At 39.6% G+C, this 26371-nt stretch overlaps 4 protein-coding genes across 12 annotated transcripts in view; 1 reads left to right on the forward strand and 3 right to left on the reverse strand.

Moving 5' to 3' along the window:
* The window catches only part of bbs9 (Bardet-Biedl syndrome 9), a 112114-nt gene extending 108554 nt beyond the window's left edge, over positions 1 to 3560 (reverse strand). For 4 of the 8 annotated variants that reach the window (XM_047806181.1, XM_047806180.1, XM_027142656.2 and 1 more), the window contains exons 1-5: positions 3404 to 3526; positions 2101 to 2245; positions 1759 to 1879; positions 1123 to 1273; positions 293 to 357 (exon numbers count right to left, since the gene is read on the reverse strand). In XM_047806181.1, the coding sequence (XP_047662137.1) occupies positions 293 to 357; positions 1123 to 1273; positions 1759 to 1870 (328 nt within the window). In that variant the 5' untranslated portion in view covers positions 1871 to 1879; positions 2101 to 2245; positions 3404 to 3526. Of the gene's footprint in view, positions 1 to 292; positions 358 to 1122; positions 1274 to 1758; positions 1880 to 2100; positions 2246 to 3069; positions 3192 to 3403 lie in introns of those variants that run through there. The other 4 variants (XM_027142655.2, XM_027142657.2, XM_027142658.2 and 1 more) reach the window with 4 other exon arrangements.
* A 582-nt stretch (positions 3561 to 4142) lies between these two features.
* eaf1 (ELL associated factor 1) lies at positions 4143 to 7483 on the reverse strand. The gene is made up of 6 exons (XM_027142893.2): positions 7246 to 7483; positions 6544 to 6638; positions 6325 to 6461; positions 6068 to 6234; positions 5715 to 5924; positions 4143 to 5412 (listed from the first exon to the last, which is right to left on the reverse strand). Exons 1-6 carry the CDS (start codon positions 7346 to 7348, stop codon positions 5363 to 5365), a joined length of 762 nt encoding a protein of 253 aa, XP_026998694.1. The 5' UTR covers positions 7349 to 7483; the 3' UTR covers positions 4143 to 5362.
* An 872-nt stretch (positions 7484 to 8355) lies between these two features.
* Positions 8356 to 13006, forward strand: pmvk (phosphomevalonate kinase). Its single transcript, XM_027142669.2, has 5 exons — positions 8356 to 8542; positions 8802 to 8865; positions 8944 to 9096; positions 9645 to 9774; positions 10265 to 13006. The coding sequence occupies exons 1-5, from the start codon at positions 8454 to 8456 to the stop codon at positions 10444 to 10446; spliced, it is 618 nt and encodes a 205-aa protein (XP_026998470.1). The 5' UTR covers positions 8356 to 8453; the 3' UTR covers positions 10447 to 13006.
* LOC113640268 (tropomyosin alpha-4 chain-like) lies at positions 12612 to 25729 on the reverse strand. 2 transcript variants are annotated; one of them, XM_027142668.2, is made up of 8 exons: positions 25004 to 25729; positions 22497 to 22630; positions 21455 to 21572; positions 21299 to 21369; positions 19686 to 19761; positions 18195 to 18257; positions 17157 to 17226; positions 12612 to 13807 (listed from the first exon to the last, which is right to left on the reverse strand). In XM_027142668.2, the coding sequence occupies exons 1-8, from the start codon at positions 25133 to 25135 to the stop codon at positions 13725 to 13727; spliced, it is 747 nt and encodes a 248-aa protein (XP_026998469.1). In that variant the 5' UTR covers positions 25136 to 25729; the 3' UTR covers positions 12612 to 13724. The 2 variants fall into 2 exon arrangements, with proteins under 2 accessions (XP_026998469.1, XP_026998468.1); XM_027142667.2 differs by lacking the exon at positions 19686 to 19761 and adding an exon at positions 20509 to 20584 and having other exon boundaries at positions 25004 to 25728.
* Positions 25730 to 26371: the final 642 nt, after the last annotated feature.

The raw sequence follows: 26371 nt of genomic DNA on the forward strand, positions 1-26371 counted from the left end.
TTGGAATATCGTTGGAACACGACTGTAATGTAAACGTAATAAAACAGTATGATACCACCATGTTTTTGGTTATTTTAACAGGCACACGCTAGTGTTTTAATACTTCTGTTATTAAAAAGATCAAAATGATTCTGTTTATTTCACAGACACTCCAATAAGCTGAGGTGTTGTTCATGCTTGATTATATCCACAGGGTCGTTTTCATCACTGTAGCTTGAACCCGACTGGAAAGATTTAGACTCGAATCTTAAAAAAAACAAAACTCTACCTCTTCACAGAACAGGACACTGACCTGACACGGCGTAAATGGACAGTTTTCTGGGATGCAGCACTGCCAAGTGAAGCAGCTCTGAGCACCTGGAGACACAGAAATCACATTTGATCCAAATTTCTCCTGACATCACGTATAAAAGTTGAAATCAGAGAATTACGAATCCAAAATCTCTGAGAAACGTTCCCGATGTGAGAGAGCTGAGACTGAAAACGATTTGCGGTCTCGCCTGCGAACTTATCGTGTCTTTCAACCCCGAGACGTTGTTTGGAGAACAGAAAAAAAAAAACAGAAAGGGACTTGTATAAATGTGGCCCCAAACCACAGCGTGTAACTTGGTGCCAAAATAATATACAAATGCTTTCACTGAACCTGACCGCATGTAGGCTGGGGAAAAAAACGAAAAGAGATTAAATCAGATAAATGGTTTTGATAGCGTGCACAAAAATAAGCAGCCGTTCTTCTGAGAGAAGCACGGAAGAGCTTAAAGATTAAAGTGACAAGAAACTTAACCAAGAACATGCAGGCAAAATGAGAGTGTTTCTGTTTATGAATGAAAATCTTCTCAGTCTGTACTGATATTGGACAGAAACGTCTTAAGATGCTGAGACAATAAGATAGCATACAGCTTCTGAGCCCCACTGTGGTGATCAGATGCTGAGACAGTAAGATAGCCCCACTGTGGTGATCACTGTTGTATCCCACAAACACCTGAAGCAGGTAACTGTGGGCTAAATTAAATGAGCTTATTAAATGCTTGATGAACGATGGAATCGCACTGAAGTTACTTGGACATTTGTTCCACTTGTCTCTATGTTGCCTTGGATCATGCTGAATCAGTGACGACTTACGAGACAAACTTGCCAACTTCCACCTGGATGATTGGGTCTCGCAGTTGGACCTCCAGCAGCTGAGCTTCTAATCCACTTTTCTCAGCCGGCCTGGTCGCATGGGGGGCAAAAATCCGTAACAGTCCCATGTAGCTGCCCACCACCACTTTATCTGTAAAGGATAGAGAAACACAGAGTAGAGCTTTATGTACACACACATCTATCTATCTATTACACTCTTGTGCACTGCTCATTACAATGTTATTAATGTCTTAATAGGTTCAACCCTCCAGTGTGATGGGGAGTGTGGGAAAGAGGTGAAGAGGCGATTGCAGGCAGGTTGGAGTGGGTGGAGAAAAGTGTCTGGAGTGTTGAGTGACAGAAGTGTGTCAGCAAGAATCAAAGTAAAGGTGTATAAGAGAGTAGTGAGAGCATCTCTGCTGTATGGGTTAGAGACTGTAGCGGTGAGGAAAAGACATGAGGCAGAGATGGAGATAGCAGAGATGAGGGTGTTGAGGTTCTCTTTAGGAGTAACGAGGATGGACAGGATTAGGAACGAGGACATCAGGGGGACGGCTCAGGTTGGCTGTTTTGGGGACAAAGTCAGAGAGAATAGATTGAGATGGTTTGGACATGTACAGTGTCTGGCTCGCTCACCGTAGCCACTTCCACTGTTGTCCACATCTCCGACACAAAGACAGCCCTGGTCAAACTCCTCCCCCTCACCCAGCACGGCCGACCACCACTCCCGTGCCTTAAACAGGGACATCTCAGTGCTCTGAGGAAATGGGGAATAAAAGACGGTTATTTCACTGGATTGTTGGAGTGAACTGTTCAGTATTACAGGCTAAATTATACATTGTGCATTTCTTGTGTGCTTCATTTTGTCAGTACTGAGAAAGACACATCCACATTAGGGGTAAAGTGGATAAAACTCATACATTTTCTTATAATAAAAATTTACATGGATTTAGTAAAACGTACAAAAATGAAACATACTTCTCGAGGTCAGGCCGCAAACCACCATGAACTTAATTCCATATCCACTGATCAATAGTAAGTACATCACATAGCCAAGGATTTCATTAGGAGCCAATGGCTTACTAGCAAGCAGGTGGAAGTGACAGCTAATCTAGGACAGAGACTGAGAGAGAGAGAGAGAGAGAGAGAGAGAGAGAGAGAGAGAGAGAGAGAGAGAGAGAGAGAGAGAGAGATACAGAGAGAGATACAGAGAGAGACAGAAAGAAAGGGAGGAAGAGAGAGAGAGAGAGAGAGAGAGAGACAGAAAGAGGGAGAGAGAGAGAGACAGTGAGTGTGTGTGTGTGTGTGTGTGTGTGTGTGTGTGTGTGTGTGTGTGTGTGAGAGAGAGAGAGAGAGAGAGAGAGAGAGAGAGAGAAACAGAGAGAGACAGAAAGAGGGAGAGAGAGAGAGAGAGAGAGAGAGAGAGAGAGAGAGAGAGAGAGAGAGAGTTTGTGAGAGAGAGACAAAGAGAGAGAGATACAGAGATACAGAGAGAGAGAGAGAGAGAGAGAGAGAGAGAGAAAGAGAGAGAGAGAGAGAGAGAGAGAGAGAGAGAGAGAAAGAGAGAGTGCATTGACTGACAGAAGCCATAGCATCCATTGTCAAAAACCTCTTGAATATTTATGACATGCAAACTTTCATCTACATCTCGACCGTCTGATTTGCATATTTTAATAGAAAATATAATGCACATATATAAAATATAGATATAATAAAACAGTATAGCCTTTTGCTTCAAAAACCTTACTCTAGTATGGTTTAAATATTTCTTAACTATTTTTTAAATCCTTTTAATTCTATACAAATGATTTCTCTACATGTCTATATTATAATGAGCTAACCCCTGAGCTAGGAACCCAAAGCTACATTAAACATAAAGCTGCATTAGCTAAACTGGCGAAAAGCAACCAACAATTATTCTATAATCCTATTTTCATTTTTATTTACCTTCCTCACAGAAAGCTAATACAAAGTGCTAAGACCTGCTGGAAAGCTAACGTTAATGATCTTAAGTACTTAGTTAAGCTAGTTACAGTTAGCTTGGTGCCTGTGTAAGCGAAAGTAGGGACCAATCCCAAATGACTCCATATTCCCTAAATAGCACACTTAATAAGTGGCCTAAACAAGTCCCCTCGCGCTCTATCAAGTGCACTTCGTGTCCACTTCGTTAGCTATTTGTTATTCAGCCCGACTCAAGCGCTGCTAATGTACAAACAATGTTTTTTAAGTGTTTTTTTTTTATTAACGAGCATTAACATTTAAATAATCTGTGATGTTGTACCTTTTACCGAGACCCACAGATAAAAAGTCTTGGAAACGTTACCGGTGTTTCACAAGCGCGAGCATGTCATCGCGTGCGCTCTAGTCGTGGTTGCCATGGCACTGTCACTAACGTTAGCGTAGTGAAGAGGGCAACGGCACAGCTAAATAAGCTAAAGGCTGTCAAAATAAAAGTTCATTCATTCTGCAAAACATGTTCGTGTTGCGCTTTTAAAAAGAAATACATTCATGATAATCATATTTATTTTTTAAAAAATCAGTACGCAATAATATATGCGACATAAATATTTCCTGGACGAATATTTCCTGGCTGTAATTCCTACCCAGATGTTGAAGTAATAGAAGCCGAAACGATATATCAAGTCAAACCATGGTTTTGTATAGTTTATTTTCATTTCAAAATACAAGCATATACTGAATGAAATAATGAAAACATATACATAATGAAAAAAGAAAAAAAATCTACAAAATTATTTTTTTATGTATATGGAAATTATTTCATTTTGTTACCTCGCTTTTAGACGTCAGATTAAATATCAAGATACAAGTATTCAGCATAAAGATGTGTCTCTGTGTTAAATATGTAAGCTTCAGTTTAATAATAAACCTGTAAATGTGGGCATACAAAGTTTTTATTCAGTAAGACAGATTTAATATCTAAGGTGTGTGTTGCATCAGTACAAAATTATTACACATAAATAACACAACCTTTTCCAATAATGGACAATAATAACCTCTGGGACTTGCAGAAAACAGCTCTTTATTGCTCCAATAACAAAGAACATTCCAAATGAAGGTAAAACATGAAGAGCAAAAGGCATTTATATGTCAAAATACTGTCCTTGACTCTTAGGACTGGGTGAAAATGGATCAAAAATCTATACACAAAGCTAAAATTAATGCTAAAATCCTTTTTTTTTTTTTTTTACATTACATTACACTGTTCAAGTTATACATTTCCTTCTTTGTTTTTACAGAAGAAGCAATCGTCATGTCATGTGACATTCTTTTTTTTTTTTTTTGACGTAAGCAGCTTCAGATAAACTTAATAAGTGCAGAGGAACAGCGAGGACAAATCACTGCAGATCTTAGTTCGGTTCACAGCACGGTGGTGGTAGAGAATAAAACAAAGAAAAAATATGAACTTTACTAGCAAGAGGTGCATTTACACAAAATGTAAGCGAACCCAGACTAAAAAAATCCACTGCACACGTTGTGAATTTATACCTTCATATCGTCTGTTTCAACCTGAAAAATTGTGTCGCGTTTATTCGAAAAACAGATTCTGATTTCAATGTTTTTCTGAAAATAGATTCTCCCTTTTTGGTTTATTTACAGCGGCGATTACTGACACGCATCCGTGCAATTATTCGCTTGTCGGAAACGTACGTAAACTCGCTACCCCACAATCCATAGTGGATTTTTAATTCTCCCGGTTTGTGTCCAGTGGAAAACTGATGAATGCAAAATATACACACACAGAGGATCTGTAGAGTATCTTCCATCTGATAAACGTGAGTTACAAAAGCAGTGAACAATCGCATATATGACGTCATCATGAACCATGGTTCACTCACGTGCGTCAAACATGAGTGCAGCTCTTGTAGAACGTCACTAAAGTTACAGGTTAACCATGTGTTTGTGATTTCAACAATTCTAGTAGTTTTTTATTGTATTTTGCAAGAAATCCTGAACGGACTGAAAGAGTATGATATTAGCATGAAATAAAGAGTGTAACCCGAATTTGGTCAAAAACAAGCCAAACTATTTAAACACACAGCAATGATACCAACATCTTTTTTTTTCCACACGATGCTTTTTCCCTGTAACAAGCCTTAAAATATATGTTAATAAAATAAAAATAATCTAATAAAAATATATATATGCATATAAGGGGTTGGGACAAAACTGGGTGTCATGACAAAGAAAAGAGTGTTGAGCGAGGGATGATGGAAAGACGTCAATCATCGTCGCTGTCGCTGCCTGATTCACTCAGCTGTAGATCGTTTCCTGAGGAGAGAACAAACACCAACACGATTTCAGCGCACAAATATAACAAACTCAAAAAGTCAACAAAGCTTTTTGGGTAAAAAGTATTTGAGCTGTCGACGATTTTTCTTTATTATTTCTGCTCACCATTTTCCTTGTGTGTGTTACATAGCAGTGGCTACCACAAAGGCTACCACATCAATTAGAAAATGATGTAAGTGTGTGTGTGTGTGTGTGAGTGTGTGTGTGTGTGTGTGTGTGTGTGTGTGTGTGTGTGTGTGTGTGTGTGTGAGAGAGAGAGAGAGAGAGAGAGAGAAACTCACTCAGCGTGTTTATCAGCTGGTTGTTACCCTGTGATTTTTCTGTGCCATTGCTCAGAGGCTCTCGGCTGGGGGACAGGTGGAGGTTTGTGCTCTCCTGCTCTCCATCACTGCTGGAACTGTCGTCTCCGCTGCCTGAACAACTGCCCGAGTCTGAGCTGCTGCTGCCACTGCTGCTCATCTGCTCTATGATCTCCACCTCTGCCCGCAGCTCTGAGAGAGAGAGAGAGAGAGAGAGAGAGAGAGAGAGAGAGAGAGAGAGAGAGAGATATGATTTTGGTGGAGGTGATCATGTGTTTTTGAAGTATGTGTAGAGACTGTAAGTGGGAGACAGTTAGAGCTAACAGCTGTCTCACCTCTCTTGATGTCGTCTAGCTGTGGTTCAGGAGACGGGTTGTCCTTACTCGGGGACGTCTTCACACCGCTGCTGGGTTTAGTGGGCGTTCGAAATTGAGACACAGGCTGACTGGCTCTCACTGACTGTTGCTCAATCCGAGCCTGAATCTTACTGCTGCCCTCAGCTCTGAGCACAAAGGTCAAAGGTCAAGCAACATCACAGATGTTGCTTGACCATGCCGAACACTACCATTTCTATTTTAGCAGCAACGCTCACCTGGTTTTCTTGACCTGAATGCTGCTGCTCAGCTTCTCCAGCACAAACTCACCCGTGTCGTGGTTGATGATCAGGACGCAGTCTTTCTGATACGGTCGCTTGTTGCCTTTGAAGACGGTCATTGGAGGCGTCGAACCCTTGTGAAGACATTAAGCAAGATAGGACCCCAAGTATATAACAACTGAGGTATTGTTAATTAAAGAAGAGAGACGTGCTTACTGGTATGTGTGGTAGCGTGATGGTGACCTCGTCTCCTTTTCCCACCTGCAACTCTCCTTCACACGACGTGTCGATCGAAGCCGGCTTAAAATCATCTGCCACAGTAAAGACGTGATTGTAAAGAAAAATAAAGATGCAAAAAAATCTCTCCTTTTATTCAGTTCATTAAGTTAATAAGTGCATAAAAAAATCCTCTTGACGCAATATCCGGTTACATTATCTCTGTCTGTTGGAATCTCCAGTGTTTTGTATTATTCAAAGACAAAGACAAACAGACAGACCAACAGACAGACACAGGGAGAGAGAGACAGACAAACAGACAGAGAGACAGACAGACAGAGACAGGCAAACAGACAGACAGAAAGAAAGAAGGAAATTAAATTGAAATTATAATGAAAAATATTTCCAGAGATAAAATATTATCTCCTCATCAACAATCTCAGTCACTGGTGTTTTAGACATGGGGTAGAAAGACTTTGGGGAAGAACAACATGACTGTACAGATTACATTCATAATAAAAAATGGCCATTCTGACGTCAGCAATTATTTAAATCAACGTGCGCGTGGTGTAACTGATGAATGAAAGCGTGCGTGATGACGTAACCATGCGTTAGCTATGTGTTTATATGTGGTTATGGTAAAGTATTGGCTCATAGGCTCACAGAGTAATAAGGCTGGGAGTAATAATGCACTTCACTCACATCTGATGGTGTGGAACGAGGATTTGGCTCTTTTCTCGAAGCTCTCTCCAAGATTTAAAACATGTTCCTCTTTATCCAGCACAGCATTACAGCTTCCGTTCATGACTGTAAGAAGCGAATCAGCCCTCACATCTACATTTATTCACCTGCGGGCTGATCAACGTGCAGATTCTCTCTGTAACGTCTTCACACAACACACAACTTGTTGACAAGCGAAGACTTCCGCTCACATTACAAAATAAATGTCCCTGGTTTCATGACGGAATAAGGAACCAGATAAAATACACGCCAACAAAAATAACAAAATCTGTATATTTTACTTGTAGATATTATTTTTACTTTTAAAATGTTGTCTGTTTAAAATTTTATATATATATATAAATTTATGTATATTTCTTATATTATATATATTTTCTATATATGTCTTTCTTTGAATAATAATAATAATAATAATAATAATAATAATAATAATAATAATAATAATAATAGTAAAAGTCCTGAAAGGTGTAAAACATGAACAACAAACACGTTCATAAATTATTTTTTTTATTTTTTTATTTTTCAGTTTTAATGGAGTTGAGATGTTCATATTATTATAACTTAAAATTAAACAGATAAAATATCAATCAATTCAGTCCCGTCCTCTATAGAAGTTTTTTTTGCAGATCATAATTAATAATAATTTTAAAAATCATAATTAATAATAATAATAATAATAATAATAATAATAATAATAATAATAATAATAATAATAATAATAATAATAATAAAAAGTAACTGTTTTAGCTGCTGACTCACATGGTGTGACAGTCATTCTATTACCGTAAAGCTTGAAATACACTACAGTTTTTTAGATTTTTGATTAAAAAAACATTACAGATTTATGCGTAAAAAAATACATCTACTTTAACCTATATAATGTAGACAGCACATACAATGCGCCTTTTAAGAAACTGAAAGCGGTATTTGATATTTTATAGTTCTGCTTTATAAAAAACGTGCTTTGAGGTTTTGGTATTTTCTCGTGTATTACGTACGTTACGGTAAAACGTAACGAACGGACGATTAAACTATTCTGCGTCTAAAAGGCGTTTAACCAATCAGATATTGGCACAGGAAAAGGGGGCGTGTCTACACAGAGAACGCGGAAGTTTTCCATGTGTAACAGAAACAGATGACGGATTTTTGAATGTATTAAAAGAAATATAATGACAGCTTCAGATCCAAAACTTATTTTGTTATTCAGTGGAAAACGGAAATCCGGGAAGGACTACGTGACCGATTTAATACAAAAAAGGTGCTTTTTTATTTTGAATACAAAAATAATCAATGCTAATGGGTCTTATTATCAATACACTTACATTTAACATTTATGGTATTTAGCAAACAAAGTTATTTCCTTTTGTACAACAAGGGCATTGCTCAGGGGTCCAGCAGTAGCCTGTGATTCGAACCCATGATCTTCTGATCACTAGTCCAACACCTTAACCACTGGGATACCACATAAAGCTCTTATGCATGTACAGGTTGTTAATAATGTATTTCCATGTGTGTAGGTTGAGTCCAAAGCTGTGCTGTATCCTCCGGCTTTCTGCTCCACTCAAAGAGCAATACGCACAGGTATCCGTAATCGTTTACTGCTCCATAAACTTCAGGTCAATTAAAATATGAACTGATTTAAATCCCACGCATCATTAGGAGCATGGACTGGACTTTGAGGAGCTTCTGGGAGCAGGGAAGTACAAAGAGCAGCACCGGGCAGAGATGATCAGATGGGGTGAGAGAAGAAGGCAGCAAGACTCAGGCTTCTTCTGTCGCAAGGCGGTGTGTGGAGCATCTCAACCCGTGTGGGTGAGTACTGGGGTAAACCCCGATTATCCACTTAATCTGATCAAAGACCAGCTGTCAAAACACAGGAGCTGGTCAAACTGGTAGATCATTTCTCACCCTAGTGTTTTGGTAAGTTGGTATCTGGTTAGACCCGGATGGACTAATAAGCTTGGGTTAAGTTTAAGGGTTGATTGTGTTTGAATAGGCCTCGTGTCATTAATTTTATTCTGAAACATTTTTTAACTCCTCTTCCTGCCACTAAAACATACATATTAAAACTAATTTCTAAATGATTTATGTGATTCTTAATTTGAATTACAAAGTACACACACACAACCTTCACATAACCCTGAATAATATGGACCTGGTTCACTTAATTAAGCAGCACTTTGTGTAATTTCTTGTTCATGTCCTTCCGGATTAGAGTTTGACCTTAACCCGATAACTCATTGTAAGAAGCTAAAGTCCTGTTGCATGATTGGATCAACTGCTTATTGCTAACCAGCCCTGGCCTGCCTGTCTGTCTGTCTGTCTGTCTGTCTGTCTGTCTGTCTCTCTCTCTCTTCTAGATTGTGAGTGACTGCAGGCGCATGTCTGATTTACAGTGGTTCTGGAGTGAATATCCACAGCAGTGTGTGTGTGTCCGAGTGGAGGCTTCTGAGCAAACCAGGGCTCAGAGGGGATGGAGATTCACTGCAGGTAAGAGAGAACCACTGCCAACAACACAAACTATGCAGGTATCTCAAATAGACAGTTACAAGGGAGGGAAACATTGAACACTTTGATTATAATATACCAGTAACCAGCTCTGTAGCATGGTAGAAGTTGCATTATACCAATAACCAACTCTGAAGCATGGTGGTGGGTGCACCATGCTTTTACATCGATATTTTGGGGATAGCTGTCCATCCACCTGAAACTCACAAAAGACGCAACCAAACAATGACCAAAAACTAAGTTACCAAAGTAGACAATTATTTTTTATATGAATTTCGAATAAGTTAAAAAAATTGTCAGTTATTTGTATCAAAGATACTGCTTTATATTTTTCCTGACTTCCTGTTTGTGAGCGACTCTAAAGATTTGGAAAGGCAGTATGCACCAAGTTGGTGGTTTATTAGCTTCATCATGTGAAAATAGCTCACCTTGTTTGTAAACTGACTCCTATTGTCCACCTCTTGCTCCTCAGGAGTAGACGACGCAGAGTCTGAATGTGGTCTGGATCAGGACGTGGACTTTGACTGGACCATAAGGAACGACGGAGATGTCACGTTTCTCGACAGACAGCTCCAGGGACTGTTGTCATTAGCTAGGGAGAGGACACAGGAGCACCAATGCACACAATATAGTATAAAATCAAATGGACAATGAACAGAAGATTGAGCTATCGAACTAACTAAAGTACTGTATTATGAAATGTTATTTTTCTGACATCCTGAAAATTCACGGGCATTTATATTACGATTTGCAAAACATTATGTTGCTATTTACATTCATATATTTTTAAGAGCAATTAAGAGAACCGATCCCCATAGTGCCAAAGCAAGTCCATTGAACCTTAACAGATTTGCTTGAATGTGATTCTCTCACTTGTAATTATTCCAAATAAATTGGCTAAACATTAGTATTCCTAATATAAACGGTCTCTTTGTGGTCTGATGAAAATAAAGATAACGTCGTATGAAATCCGACGCAATAGCATGCGATTTATATTTCATCAGATCTCAACCATACTGAACATCACTGGGAGATTTTGGGGAAGCGTTCTACACCAACCGAGAAAAAGGAACCGTGTTCATTACTCAAGTACAGTTCCAGAAATTTCTAGAATCTTCAGGTGGCCTAATATCTTATTAAAACTGTTTGTTGTTGTTTTTTTTACTCCTGTTTAATTGTGTCACAGTTTGTATACACAGAAAACCCAACCCTCCAGAAGGATGACAAGTTTAAACAAAATCAGAATCAGAATTTGGTTCCAGCTGTTTGGGACTCTAAAAAAGTACAGACTACACAAGACAATGCAGTGATCTCTTGTAGCTCGTGATGTCTTGCAGGCCTTTCCACACAAGCAGGTTTTCAGCGAACAACCCTGCATTATTCAGCTTTGTAGAGTAGCTTCTTTTGGCTATTCTGAGCTCTTGTCAGTAGCTTCCTGACCTGCTTATACAGAGTTTTGTCCTCACCTCTGTAGGCATCTTCCTTGGCATCTCGAAGTTTTTTCAGTTTGGCCCCGAACCATGGCTTGATGTTACAGAATTTGAGGAAGTTTTCGGTTGGCGCGCACACACACACGTCTTCACAAAAACTGATGTAAGCTCTGTAGCACAGAGTCAGTCAGTTCATTCAGGCTGTCAGTTCCAGCCTCAAAGATACTTGTAGTCTTGTAGCTCCTGCTTTGCCTCACTGTTCCATCTCTTCACTGTTTTGACTACAGGCTTAGTAGATTTTAGTTTCTGCCTGTATGTTGGAATAAGATGAACCAAGCAGTGATCTGAGTTCCCCAAGACTTCCCTGGGTACAGAGCGATATGCGTCCTTAAGAATTGTGTAGCAATGACCCAGTGTATTTTTCTCCCTTGTGGGACAATTAATATGCTGTCTGTATTTTGGAAGTTCAAGTGTTAGTTTTGCCCTGTTAAAGTTTCCAAGGATAATAAAGAGAGAATCCGGATTATTCATTAAAATGTTCCAACCCTGTGGTGCAGATTTTATATCGACGGATGATTTTATTCCAAATGCTCTACAACACAGAAATGGAATTCAAGACATTCATGATTGTTTCATTCAGCTTGTAATATCATTTATGCACTAGACCATCGATATCAAGTGACGACAGCAGAGCCATTAGTTTGGTATTCCACACATGCCTCCATCTCATTTGCCTTCCTTCTGCATTTCGATCAGAAATCAGATACGTCGAGAAACACTTTAGTGATTTACATAAAATCCAAAAAAATGTCTAGAGACTTAAACATGATGAAAAAAATAGCACGAAAGACAAGAGACTGTGTTAGAATTACTAACCTTCTATATCCTGTTATGGCTTTCCACTAGATTGCTGGGATTTGTGTTCATTAAGCCACAAGAGCATTAATAAGGTCAGGTACTGATCATCGTTTCAGTTCATCCCAAAGGGGTTCAGGTCAGTCGTGCTCTGTACAGACATTCGGGTTCCTTCATTCTAAACTTAAACCGTGTGTTTATAGAGCTCGCTTTGTGCACAGGGGCACCGTCATGCTGTAACCGGTTTGGGCCTTGGTTTCAGAAAAGGGAAATTCTATTAGTTTTCAACAGTAATAGAATTATATATGGGTTTGATGATCAGGTGGCCATACACTATGTATATTTGCTGACAGTGTTAAATAAAACTTTACTTCATTGGCTGTTAAAGTCCATTAAAAATGATGACAAGAGGTTAGGATGAAAAACCGCACACACACGTTTGATTCTTGGTATCCGAGACCTCCTCAGACTCTTTGCCATGATTAGATTTGATCTTCCCATGAATATTCTTGGCTAAAATAAACAGTCACAAAGTTAAGTGTTATAGTACTTTATTTAAAAAAAAAATTCAATTTTTGATCTCGTCATTATTACAATGAAACACTGATAGCAAAATGTTTACATCCTGAACTTTGCAATTCCAGTTAAAAAGGTTCTTGGTGCTTTGAAGTACTTAACTCACTCTACATGTGTACACTGAAGAGATAATACCTTTCACTATTCTCTCTCACCCTCTCTATTTGACCCTTTCACCATGATTTTGGCAGTGGAAATGTGACGTCCCCGTGTCTAACTTGGCCATTTTTCTCATCTTAGACCAAACTCAAATCTGATGCCTAGTGTTTGTTGCTCTACACCCAAGACCTAAAGAAATGGAAAGGCTGATTCCAAACCGTTCAGAGTTGGTCGCTTTTGTTTTGTTTGCAGAACAAGAAAAAAAACAAACTAATAAAAAAAAGACAGATGTTTCAGCATGATTAATAAATGGGGCTTAACTCTTTTCTAAGCAAAACGCATGGCTAAGAGTACAATATGATATTAGAATAGTCCTGCAGGTCACTGGCACAGTAAAATACAAATGTGTTATAATGAAGTGCTCAAGTGTTAAAACGAATGTGGCAGGAAAAAAAAATAGTTCGATTACAGAGTCACTGCAACCTTTCCAAATCTTTATACTATATTGTGTTAATATTGCACTGTGGGACAAGTAAACCAACCGGAATACAGAAATCTGAAAGGGAAAAAAAAAAATGAACGTGGTCTCATCTCATTACCTAATCGCATATAATTACGGAATGAATCAATCAAAATCAGGAGTATTTTGAATTGCAGACTTTGGTGCCTTATCATATGCAGCCCCTTTTAAAGAAGGGGGGGGGGGAAGTCTACACAAAAATAGTAATTAAAAAAAAAAAAAAAAAAAAAAAAGAGGGGGAAAAAAAAAACAAACACCTAGATACATAAAAAAAAAATTAAGGGAAACCAGGAAAATGCTGAGGGCTGAAGCTGGAAAGTTAGGAATGAAGCTAAAGTGCTACCAACACCAAAGAAAAGGAACGCCCTTGTTCAGCCACCCAGCAATAACCGAATGGGGTAAAGTGGGGAGAAAGATGGGGTGAGGAAGGGAATGAGAGGGGGCGGAATTTTTTAGAAGTTGTTGAGATCCTGCAGGGTGGCGTCGAGCGTGGCGTGGATCTTGATGTTCTCCTCTTTAGCGGTGGCGAGCCTCTCTGCAAAACAACATGCAAAAGGAGAGGTGTGAGAAAGATCACGCCTGCTTCCAGAGACACATCAAATATCCTTCAGAATGCCTTAAACAGGATGTGGACATGCTTTCATATTCCGATGTTGGTGCATCGGAGACGAACGTAAAAAGGGAACTGAAATCTGATTCCTAAAGCATAATTCCCACATGAGGACACGACTGGTTATGAAATTTGATCTGAATGAATAAACATAATAAAATCAAGCCATGTTGGAACCTGTTAAATATTTGTTGCAAGTGTAAAATGGGGAATAAATCTTAGTGGTGTTTTTTTTTTTTTTTTTATAAATCACAAAACCTAAACTCAAATGTTCAGCAACTAGGTCCTTAGATTTTCTACAGACAATGATTGTGGTTTTGAACAGTCCACTCTGTCCATTAACATGTAGAATGACATTGAAAGAATTCAAATGACTCTTTAAATAAAAGACAGCTAAGCTCTTGATGATCTCATTACGTACATCTCAATACCAACAAGTCCAATAAAAATGTTACTATTATGCCCCTTTTCCACCGAGGCAGTTTGAGTGCTGGTTCGGAGCCTAATTTAAAACCAGTTCTTTCTTTTGACACCCAAAGCACCAGCTCTGAACCAGGAAAAGTGGTTCTTAAGTAGCACCAAAACGTTGCTGGTCTAGACAAAAGAACCGCTTGCATCAGGAGCTGGGGGCGGGGCTACTGTTAGTGCCTTTGATAATGTACCTTAAGTATACTAATGTTTAATAAACTTACTTTACAGCAATATGATCAGTTATCAGCACACATGATAGTAGATAGCTACATGCTAAGGCTAACTTTTTTCTGTGTTGATAAAATTTACTTTGTTACTCTCGAGTGCAACCTCCGTTTATACAGATTACATGGAGCTGCACGTACACGTTGGATTCGCCACGTTTGGATGCCAATGTAGGTTCGCAAAGCCATGAGCATTAACAGTAAAGCAACATCCGCCATTGTTCATGTTGTGTTTGCCGCTGCTGTGCTAACGTTGCTGGGTAAGATGAGACGTATACAGTGACGCAAGACTTGGTCCTGTGATGGCTCTCTAGCCCATGGAAAGGCAAACCGGTTCTTAGAAGGCTCGCGTGTTAGTAGACAAGATTGTTGGGATGCTGGTACACCATATGTACTACCTTTAAGCTATTCTGTAAATCTATACAATGTTTACTGTTGTGGATCATGTTGCCCTCCAGACACTTCTGCTTCGCTTCTGACTCATCTTCTGCTGCTGGTCCCACACATGGATTCTCTAAAGATTTCCACTTCCCAAAAAAACAAACTATATGCCTCAGCATTTGAGTCTCACCCTTTCATCAGCACAAAATCACAACTGCTACTGCCTATCTGGTTCGTCTCAAAGTGTGTCATCTCAGGGGGCTTTCCTTGCCATCGTCCCTTCTGGCTAGCTCATTGGGGATCTCCATCGGCGTCTGAACCTAATAAAGTCCTGATGTTTTAAATTTCAGATCTTAACCAGGACCACAAACACCGCTTTTACTAAATTACTAAAGAAGAGAAGAGGAAAACATGGCTTTCATAACCACCTCAAGCTGAAATTCTCCCTTTCTGTGGTTTAATCCTTGCTAGACCTGCTTTCCTAATGTCAGCCTTAACATATAATTAGCTGTGTTTCAACTCTGGAACCTACAATCTCCACACGAGATCACAAATGAAGACCATAACACTGCATACCTACATCAAACAACTGCCTTTGCATAAACTAAGGCACAAGATACAAGGCTTTAAAGCAGCGGTCTCCAATCTTATCCACAAAGGGCCGGTGTGGGTGCAGGTTTTCATTCCAACAAAGCAGAAGCCACACCTGATTCCACCTGTTTAATTAGTTGTTCTTGGCTTTTAGTAGACTCTGGTGTGGCTTCCGCTTGGCTGGAATGAAAACCTGCACCCACAACGGACCTTTGAAGATAAGATTAGACACTGCTGCTTTAAAGCGAATTCCTTGAATCATATATGTAAACCGTGTCACTAGTGAACTAGAGGTTTTTAAATCATTAACGTAATAGTGTTTGGGGTGGAGAGAGAGAGAGAGAGAGAGAACAGCCCTCGAAAATTTATTGGATTAATGAAAATGGAAACCTCAGTCAATGATCCCATCAGATAAATATTTTCATACTGACGACAACTTGGCGAGTGAGCGAGAGTGAGAAAGAGTGAGTGTGTGAGAGAGAGATACAAAGTAACTCCATGCCAGAAAGTGATGAAATCACAGTGGACTGAGCAGTGACAGGGAATGAACAGAGTCCTGGCTTTCAGGAATGAGCTGCTAGCAAAGGCAATGTAGAGAGTGGGAGGAAGAGAATGTAGGTGAGAGAGAGAGCGAGCGAGATCCTAAAGTGGATTGAAACACTGCAGTCAGTGTGCTCACGGTTGCCTTGACGTCCAAGCTGTGTTCTAAAGGGCTGTATTTATTCAATAAACTGTGATACTGGTCAGCTTCGGGTATTGAGCATTAAATAATGAGCTAATCAAAGCCAATATCCAGCCAAATACTGTACATTTCCATTAAAGCGAAGCACTTATGTAACGATAAAATATAATCCAAAATGTTATGATACAAATGAATACTTGCTCATACATCGACTGTGTAAATGATCATCTTTATGCATTTAGTGCATCCTTAGAACAAACACACACACTCCCCCATGCCCCTCTGCACTCCAGTTCAACACCATGCAGGAAATCACTCATCATGCTGCTAATCCTGTTATTCTGTGCAGTGAGTGAAACACACACACACACACACACACACCAACCTTAACTACAACTAAGCACAGCTCTCTGAGCTTCACAGCACCATGCCAAGAGCAATCAATAAGGTTGTGATGTAACCGCCTAATGTGTGTAGGTGGGCAACTACAGGCTTATTTTCATCTGTTCTACCGTGTTATGTACCATGAATCTTCCATTTAGGAACCACAATGCAAAAGGAAAAAAACTCATAGGAGTTGCAGGAATCATTATTAGTAACCAAAGTCATTTTTAATTGTGCATCAGGTGCTTGATAAAAAGCTTACAGTTATTTATTGGACATAGGACAGCTGTCTTACGATCTGTCTAAGGGGTTTAAAGAGTGTTTGTTTGGGAAGCGTACATGCAGCTCACTTCACTGCAAACACATGCTAAGTATTTACATGGAGTTCATGTGATTAAGAGCATGGTCCAACTCTTCCCTAATGGCATTGCACTCAGTTTCTGTGCGTTCATCTGTGGACGTACACACAGATGTCAGACGACAAAATGGTTTGAAGAGGTTTGAGGCAAGATATTAACAAAGTGAGGTCCAGGCTGCCTACCTTCCAAATCATCGATAGTCTTCTCAAGTTTGGTCACCGATCTTTCTGCAAACTCAGCACGGGTCTCGGCCTGAAGAGAAAAACAGCCAAGACGTGTCAAATTTACCAGACAAGTAAAAATCAAAACATACATTTTACAGCAACAATTCATAAGGGGAAAAAAGCAAACAAACTAATGTACAAAAGTTTCTTCTTTTGCCAAAAGCAATCAGCTAGGTTAGCAAGTTTGGCATTGGAGTTATAATCTGAAAACAGCTGACAAACAATAATGCCAGTAGGTGCTAGTTTAGTGTTGTGCATGCAGAAGAAATGAACTGAAAGAAAAGGATGTTGCTGAAAACAGCCTCTCTGCGTTTGAAGTGCTTCTGTAAAACTACTTCCTGTTTTGCATTTGAAGCCTGATTCAAAAGCTGTTTAGCAAGATTTAATGTGTAACTCCACTGCAAACTTAACCAACATCGACATCCATAACGGTCAGGTGTCCAAAAACGGTCCGTTACTATGAACCTGCTGAAAATGGTGAAAATGCACCATGCCAAACCCAAATGCTTACATTAAAAAAAAAACAAAAAAACAACAGAGTTGACGTGTAGAGGTCTGGAGCAAACTGGTCGCATGTTACTGTGGCTAAAACAAAATCCACTAAAAAAAGGATTTCTGCTTATGATGGCTAAGTTCTTGCTAGTCAAGTAGAACACTCATAGAGGAAATGTCCTAATTTGTCAAGCTGTTGAATACTTGCATGTTGGAGCGAGATGAACATGGTGCAAAGCAATTCTATTTGTAATCGAATACCAATGTCAGATTTCGCATTGATTTTAAAATGCTAGTGGATGAGATTCACATAGGAGACATTTCAGATCAGAAAGGTTTTCAGAACTACATGTAGAAGATGCGTGTCATGTTAAAATGTGTGTGTGGGGGGGGGATTTTTACAGGATACCACAAACACAATTTGACTGCCAAGTACAGCCAGTGTGAAGAAGAAGAAGAAAAAAAAAACAAGTATTTCAATGTAGAACGGTGTTGAACTCCCACCTCTTTCAGCTTATCCGTGAGAATCTTGATCTCTTCCTCGTACTTGTCCTCTTTCTGGGAATACTGCAATGGACAAACAGGGGTAGCAGCCAATCAGAGAACCACATTGTTCAAAACCAGATGTTTTATCAGACACACCAACACCTCATGTATAAACCTTAAGTTAAGTTCACTGATCCACCTGATTCCAGACAACGCATGGGCACCTAATCTACGGGCCACATTCACAAGAAAACCCCTGTACAAGAAAAACCCTGTACATGCAGCTTCATTCTACACTGTTCTCCAGTAAACTAAGAGACACTACCAGTTCTGCATTCCTGTCATTGGCAGAAGTTAAAGACAGAGGCCAAGCTATTTATAAATGACCACCCTTGAGGTTTCAGGATGAGTGCTGGGGGGTGGGGGGGTGTCCTCCACAGAGTTAGCTGAGTCGGACGGAGGACTCGCTCACACAGCCGAAATTATCTAGAGTACTGATGCAATGCTAAATGACACGGTTTTACAAACAGGGTGGGGATCTAAGAAGCAGTGAACAAATCCAAACTGAATACAAATACAAGCTTATGAATTTCTAAGACCACACAGTGGTCAACACGGCGCTATCAGGAGCTGGACAATGTTCTGCAGATCGAAGGGATTTTTAACAGCATTTCCTGCTCCTGGATCTTCTAAAGAACAAAATATAGGTTTTTTTTTAAACTATTATTAACACATACAGTTACAGCTCTACAAGTTAAAACATATCTTGTTCCAGCACAAGTACATGAAAACACTCATGTCAGGTACAAACAGGCTCTCGGATGAAGTGGGAAAATAAAAGAAGAAGAAAAAAAAAAAAAAAAGGCTAACGAAAAATCAACTTAAAATGTTAAATGCAGTTTATATTAACTGTACTTGTCTACACTGAGCACAATACTAACCCACTATACGAACACTGACTCACATGGTTTCTATCCTCAGTGACGGTTTCTATGACGACGTTTTCTTGTGTTAGAGGTTTTCGAAATATGACCAGCAACAGATCATACAGGAACATTGTGAAATACTGTGTGGTCTCGTTAGCAAACACTGAATAAGATAAGGACATTCTTAATAAATACTTGCTCGTATGTGGATATAAGACAAAAACTCTAATATCTTTAATAAACATTTCAAAGCAGGCAATTTGGTGGCTATATTACCCATCTACCCATGACTGTTCTTACACAAACACACAATAAATATAAATATACAATATATATAAAAAGACAAAACTGTTTCAAATCATACACGTAAGCAGCACAGAGGCCTGTGACTAACATGACTAAACAGCCAGGGAGTTTTGATAAGGCTGGGCTTGTGTGCTGCCGATAAGCAAAACGAGGCCCGTACGTCCGAGTCTGGAATCAGTTTTTCCAAAAACACTGTAGTATCTTAGAGCTTAAGAACTTCTCAGAACTGTTTATAATCCCACAAGCATGCACAGGTTCTCCTTCCCTCATTTCCTACCTTCTCAGCTTGGGCCTCCAAGGACTTTAAGGTATTGGTGACATTTCTCAGCTCCTCCTCCAATTCCGCACATTTGCTGCAGTTTTTTTTATTTTATTTCACATTTGGGTGTTTGACAGAGAGAAGGGAAGGTAAAGGAAAGAGTAGAAAGAAATTTGAAAGATCAAAAGTCAAAATGAGAAGGGGAGGTGGGGGGAAATAAATGTTTTTGAAAAGGTAATGAAAGCAAGAGTTTATGGGAATAAAAATGACAGAAGGGAAAGAGGGGAGGGGGCACAAAAAAGAAAGACAAATTTATAACAGAACACACAGAGAGAGAGAGAGAGAGAGAGAAACAAAAAACACACACACTATGGACTGCTAGTGCATGATCTGGGTGTAGTTAGTTCATCCCTCAACAGAAAGGAGCCATGTTGGGTTCTACATGAACTAAAAATAGTCAACTGTAACGCAGGCAACCAAAAACTGGAGTGGAAATGATCAGAGTGAAAAAGACTGAACCACATCCATGCAGTTTAAGTAAGCGTAAACCACACAGATCATTCACTTAGACAAGAAAAGTTGAAAGGAAGGTGAGCAGATGGGTGAACAGGAGGACGAGAGTAGCCGGGGCAGTGGGGGGGGATTTTTTTCAAACACCTTTCTGAACCTCTCTAACCCTCTATTGAAAAACAAAGGCACATGTGGCATGGTCACGGAGCCCTCGGTTTGACAGAAATACCCGTTCTGCCAAATTGGTATAAAGGATTAATCCGAGGCCCACTTTCGCTTATCCCCGGGGCCTGTAAGAGGAACCCGCTGGGAAACAGAACTGGGCCAGTACCTTGTCTTCAGCTGCATGCAGACTCTTCAGCGTTTGGTCGTAATTCCTCAGCAGCTCCTCCAATCTGCGTCTATTGCTGTTTTATGCGACGGGTAGGGGGAGGAAGAGGAAGTAGGAGAAGCGATGCGTGACAGGGCAGACCCAAAGCGCATGCAGGTAGGGATTGGTGTGTGGGAGGTTTCAGAACATGCACACGGTCGCACAGATGGGAAAAGGAGGAAGCACAGGTAATGTTGAGTCATGATACTTACAGCATTCCCACTTTTATGGTGTTCTGAATAAAGTAAGCACTTTATTCAAGAGCTGCATTTAAAAACTCATTATGCACTTAAGCTTCAAATATACGTCTTTTGTTCGTTTGTTTTTTCGTTGTTTTTTTTTTTAGATCAAGACATAAAGGTGGGGTTGCTCTTGATGTGTGCTAAAAACATGCAATTAACAAAAAAATTTATCAAAAAAAACAAAACAAAAAAAAACTTAAAGGCACTGCTTTACAGGACAAGGCTCCTAATGGCTCTGGCGAGGGCTTTTTAAGGCTGCTAAATGGTGATGGGTGAATCAGATGTTAATTTGGAGGCTCAACGAGCTAAAAGAGGAACTCTAAAATGTAACCTGCCAGCTTTAAATAAAGCAAAGTCACCCATGTGTGCAGGGTAAAATGCAAAATTAGCTCTTCTACACATAAATGGTTAGAGTAGGCTGGGTGTGTGTGATTTGGTCTATTGGCCAGTAAGAACGCCTGGTGTGTGTGAATGTGTGTGTCTCTATGATGACTGAAAGCCTGACTCACGCCTCAGCAACTTCTGCTCGCTCCTCTGTGCGCTCCAAATCACCCTCGATGACGACAAGCTTACGAGCCACCTGCAAACACACACACAGAGACGCGCTTAGAGACAAGGAGCAGGCTTCAGCTAGAAAGCAGAAACGGCTCGAGGAAAAAATTAACCTCCTCGTATTTGCGGTCGGCTTCCTCTGCAATGTGCTTGGCCTCCTTCAGCTGGACCTCTTGCAGCTCCATCTTCTCTTCATCCTTTAGAGCCCTGTTTTCAATCACTTTCATGCCCCTGAGACGTGTGTAAACAAAACATTTGAACTGTCAGACCAACGACAAGTCGTTTCCAACATTAACTGGCACATCCAAGCACCTATATCAAACAAACGATGTTAATGTAAAACTTGCCCACTTTTTGCCCGTGCTAAAGTTTTACATTTTCAAGGTATGACAGTAAAACTGTGATATGTTGACCGGCCATATAAAGCATCGTTGAAGTGTTTTGGCAAAGCGTCCGATAACAAATTTGGATAATGCTACTTCGCTAACTGTCCAATCCTGAAACCAAACCTACTCCACACTGCTGATGATGTAATGGTATAGTATAATTGCTGCAAATATATATGAATATTAAATGTGATCTCTTTTCCTTAAGTATCAAGATACAGCCAAACAGCTCAGCCCAGCTAGTGATGACAGATCCTCCCAGGGATTTGCCCAGCAGGGGAGCTCGCACTTGATTTAACTCAGTGTCCAGCTGCACACACACGCTTAACAGAGAAGTGCAAAATACTGCAAGTCTCATCCAAAAACAACCAAGAGTTTTAATCTAATTTGCCAAATCTAGCTTTATTTGTGCACAAACTTTAAACCTCATGGAAATTTACTCTGTAGAATCTTTATGCTACGGTATCATTTTATGAATTATATTCAGACCCAGATATTTTTTTAACTAGTTGGTCTGGATTTAGTCTAACTGGGTTTTCTGGAGGAAATGTGTCCTAAAGCGAGGTTTAAATCAGCTGTATTGCATAAGACCTGGCACCCGCTGATATGTTAAGAATGGAGATAAGACCAGAACTGGAATGCAGCCTTGAGTCACACATCATGTAACACCACAACGCACTAACGTGTCGATCATATAAAAATACATCCATTGGTCTCAATAATTCAGTGTTTAGGGCTTGGCTTATTGAGATTGAGCACACAAACACACCTCTCGCTCTCATCTGCAGCCTTCTCTGCCTCCTCCAGTTTCTGCAAAGCTGTGGTGAGCCTCCCCTGAGCTCGATCCAGTTCCTCTTCGACCAGCTGGATGCGCCTGTTCAGAGAAGCAACGTTCGACTCGGCCTACATTCAAGACAGAGAGAAAGAATGAGGGAGGGGGAGAGAGAACATGAATGAGAGTTCAACATTCATCCTTCACACAGCTCAGTGGACAACTTAGCATGACTGATCTCTGTCTGTCGATCTCCCTCATACACAGTCTTTTGTTTTTAAATAAGCTCAGTGGTTCTCATAGTTCACTTTGAATAGACATCATGCCTGGCTATGCTTTACCTATAAAAATCCAAATCATTTAAGTCCAAGCCCAAGTTTCCGTTGAAAAAGAAAAACAAATCCCTAGTGTGTCTAAAGGAAGATGAGAACCAGATGAAAAATAATTATTTGTTTAGGGGCCTTTTGGGCTACCAGAAACCCAAAACACTTGCACATACCATGGGTCCCCACAAGTAGGTCAAAATATGCAACCACAATAAGCCAAGTGTGAAATATGACAAACGGGCAATGGGAAAGTGAAACACTGCTGCCATGGCAATGCTGTGACAGCTTGTGTGGGAGATAAACTCACCAACTCTGCTTAATGCAAACACTATTGCCATGGAGATATGAAAATGCACTCTCTCAACACAATATTTATCCACTGCTAAAAATAACAAAAAATAAAAAAAATTTAAGCGAAAGAGCATCTTCTTATAGGTCAAAGTGTGCTTCCCCTGGAGAGCAGGGGTATTTTGCATTTCAAATCTGCAAAACCGGATGTTGATGTGGTGAGCATTGCTTCCTGTCTGGCTCCGGGCCAAATGAGGGCCTGTAATCAGTTGGCAAGCACATTTCCTGTTGCAGATGGGCATGACCCCAGAGACTGGAAACCTCCTTCTTCCTAGACTGACATTCCCAACAAAGGTCAGACACAGAAGTCTGACACCGTCGCTATTAGAGTGACAACTCCGTATGATGAATTTTTTCTTTTCTTGAAGAACCAAATCAACCAGTCCAACTGCTCTTTGTTTAGCCCCCAAGGTAACCCTGGTGAATAATACCAGAAATTACTAACCATTCTGCTGATGTTTTTCTTTAACTTTTGTTTTCCTAAACTGAGGACCCCAAAGCATCTGCAAACCCACCCCCTGGCAATGCTAACATTATGTAATCTCTAATACATAATATTTATACCTTCATATACAAATTGACATTGCTGCAAGACAGCAACGATGCTATTTATCATCAAAACATAGCATCTTAAGCTGGAAAATATGATACCCCATTGTTGCGGCAGCAGTCAATCAGGCTACAGCTCCTGCAGTTTACATTTACCTTTTTAACTTGTGCAGATATTTAGTGAGGAATAAAACTCTTGGGTTGAGCTGTTAAAAAAAATCAACGAGTTTCCTTCACCGTTCAAAAGCTGATCATTTTTCAATAATAGTGTAAAGTAAAGCAAGCATTACTATTGTTAACTTGATCGTTACTCACACACTGACCTTTTTACCCACTCAGTTACATTTAAATGTCGAATTTTTATTATGCATAAGAAGCTGTAAAACAGTCATTACCTCTCCACTCTGTACATTCGTCACTAACCCTAGTTTACATCCATCTATGTATACTATCTGTACATACGCTGTAGATTTCTTGGTTACTCTTGTACGTGCAATGTACATAATGCACACATTTGCACAACATATATAACTTAGACATATTGTCTATGCAACTGGCACATATTCCTATTTTGCCCATAGCATTCTAATACACATACTCACTATACTTTTTATTATCTGCACTTGTTCCTTTGCACATTTTTTTCTAGTATTTGCACTTCTACTCAGAAGCCTAGTGTGGTAGCCTAGTGGTTAAGGTGTTGGGCTACCAATCGGAAGGTTATGAGTTTGATTCCTACGTCCACCAAGCTGCCACTGCTGGGCCCCTGAGCAAGGCCCTTAACCCTCAATTGCTGACTTGTATAAAAAAATGAGATAAAGTGTACATCACTCTGGATAAGAATGTCTGCTAAATTCTGTAAATAACTTCTAGTAGGTGTCCAGTTATCCATCCATCCATCGGGCTTTCTCCCAACGTCTGAAAGCACCGAGACTGGAGACTCCTTATATAAAAATGTGTATACACAGGAATAAAATACCACAGCAAAAGATGGCATGGATGACAGTCTCGAAAGCAAAAGTACAAAAAACATCTCCCGTTACTTTCATCACCTTTATTATAAACCTTTAGTAGAAACAAGAGGTGCTTTCCACTGAAAACGAAACGGCTTCTTGACCAATCAGAGTGAAGAATCGACTTGATCAGTGTTAACATAACGGCGTCTTTTCACAACTTCCTTTGAACAAGTGGATCTAAACCACACGAGTCAGTTTAACACGATGACTCCTTTACACAAGCATCTTGCTGATTTAATAACTTTATTGATTTCTGTGTGTTTACCTGCTCCCTGGAACGTTTTTCCTCTTCGAGCTGCCTCTGCAGGACTTCGGCTCTCTCCTCGGCTTCATCCGCCTGTTGCTGAAGAACTTTAATCTTACGCTTCACCGCTTCTACACTGTTCACACCGGCCATTTTCCTCTTACTTTCTTCCAATTACACCCTTTTCTCAAAGAAATAACGCCGGCTATGTTATCCTCAGTGCAGTGCAGAAGACCTTGAGCTATAAACAACACGTAAGCCCGATTTAGCTTTTAAATACAAAATCAGATCCGGTGTTAAAATCAGTGCGCGCGCGCTAGAAAATTGTATCTAAACAATTATATAAACTTTTTTTTTTGTTCGTTTGTTTGTGTTTTATTTTTAAGTATAGCTATTTGCTATTTGACTAAGAAACAAAACGGAAGAAAAGAACGGAAAGGTAAAACGTTATGAAACGAATACTTAACTTGGGTTATGTTAGCTTAGCACAGGTTAGCTTAGCACAGGTTATCTTAGCGTTTCGGATGTCTGAATCTGAGGCGACGAACTGATTTTTCTTTCCAGGTTTTTCGAAAGAAATCCAAACAAACGCTCCGAAGGATTATACGTATAGATAAAAAAAAGGGTAAAACAGAAGCGATTCGAGGCTAAAGGAAAGATGTCGGGTGTTTCTTTTCCCTTTCTGGCTCTCGCACAACCTCCTTTTCTCTCATCAGCTAACCCACTTTCAGCTTCCTCATATTAATGCCACTTCCGCTCTGCCCCGCCCTATAAAGCCGGAAGTGACGCTCCTTCTTTGTACTCTAACTGCATTGAAAAATATTTCGTTGTTTTTTTTACGCATAAATGTCGAAACACGAATTTTAACTCGATATACGGATTAAAAACTGGTATGTAATTTAAAAAAATCGAGGTTAAATGTATATGCAGTATAAGGCCACTAGATGGCGGTGTTTTCTTTCTTTGTTTCTTCTCATGTCTTCCTTCCTTTCTTTCTTTCGTCTCTTCTTTCTTTCTTTCTTTCTTTCTTTCTTTCTTTCTTTCTTTCTTTCCCCTTTCTCCTTTTCTTGCTCTTTCTTTCTTTCTTGTCTCTTCTTTCTTGCTTAGTCTTTCTTTCTTTCTTCTTCTTTTCTTTTCTTTTTTTTCTTTCGTTTTTTTTCTTTCTTTTCTTTTCTCTTTTCTCTTTCGTTTCTCTTTCTTTTTCTTTTCTTTCTTCTTTTCTTCTTTCTTTCTTTTCCTTTCTCTTCTTTCTTTCTTTCTTTCTTTCTTTTCGCTTTTCTTTTCTTTCTTTCTTTTCTTTTCTTTCTTTTCTGTTCTTTTTCTTTCTTTCTTTTCTTTCTTTTTCTTCTTTCCTTTCTTTTCTTTACTCTTTCTCTCTTTTCTTCTTTC

This window comes from Tachysurus fulvidraco, chromosome 22 (genome assembly GCF_022655615.1).
Source record: "Tachysurus fulvidraco isolate hzauxx_2018 chromosome 22, HZAU_PFXX_2.0, whole genome shotgun sequence".
Lineage (NCBI taxonomy): Eukaryota > Metazoa > Chordata > Actinopteri > Siluriformes > Bagridae > Tachysurus > Tachysurus fulvidraco.

Excerpts from the sequence above, each read along its gene's own strand:
- eaf1 (XM_027142893.2), bottom strand. The coding sequence starts at position 7,348 with ATGAACGGAAGCTGTAATGCTGTGCTGGATAAAGAGGAACATGTTTTA. Across the intron at positions 6,235-6,324 it reads ATTCAGGTCAAGAAAACCAG|AGCTGAGGGCAGCAGTAAGA; the intron begins GTGAGCGTTGCT and ends CTTTGTGCTCAG. Across the intron at positions 5,413-5,714 it reads CCAGCTGATAAACACGCTGA|GAAACGATCTACAGCTGAGT; the intron begins GTGAGTTTCTCT and ends TTCTCTCCTCAG.
- pmvk (XM_027142669.2), top strand. The coding sequence starts at position 8,454 with ATGACAGCTTCAGATCCAAAACTTATTTTGTTATTCAGTGGAAAACGG. Across the intron at positions 8,543-8,801 it reads ACCGATTTAATACAAAAAAG|GTTGAGTCCAAAGCTGTGCT; the intron begins GTGCTTTTTTAT and ends CCATGTGTGTAG. Across the intron at positions 9,097-9,644 it reads GAGCATCTCAACCCGTGTGG|ATTGTGAGTGACTGCAGGCG; the intron begins GTGAGTACTGGG and ends TCTCTCTTCTAG.
- LOC113640268 (XM_027142668.2), bottom strand. The coding sequence starts at position 25,135 with ATGGCCGGTGTGAACAGTGTAGAAGCGGTGAAGCGTAAGATTAAAGTT. Across the intron at positions 17,227-18,194 it reads TCACGGATAAGCTGAAAGAG|GCCGAGACCCGTGCTGAGTT; the intron begins GTGGGAGTTCAA and ends TTTTCTCTTCAG. Across the intron at positions 13,808-17,156 it reads GACTATCGATGATTTGGAAG|AGAGGCTCGCCACCGCTAAA; the intron begins GTAGGCAGCCTG and ends GTTGTTTTGCAG.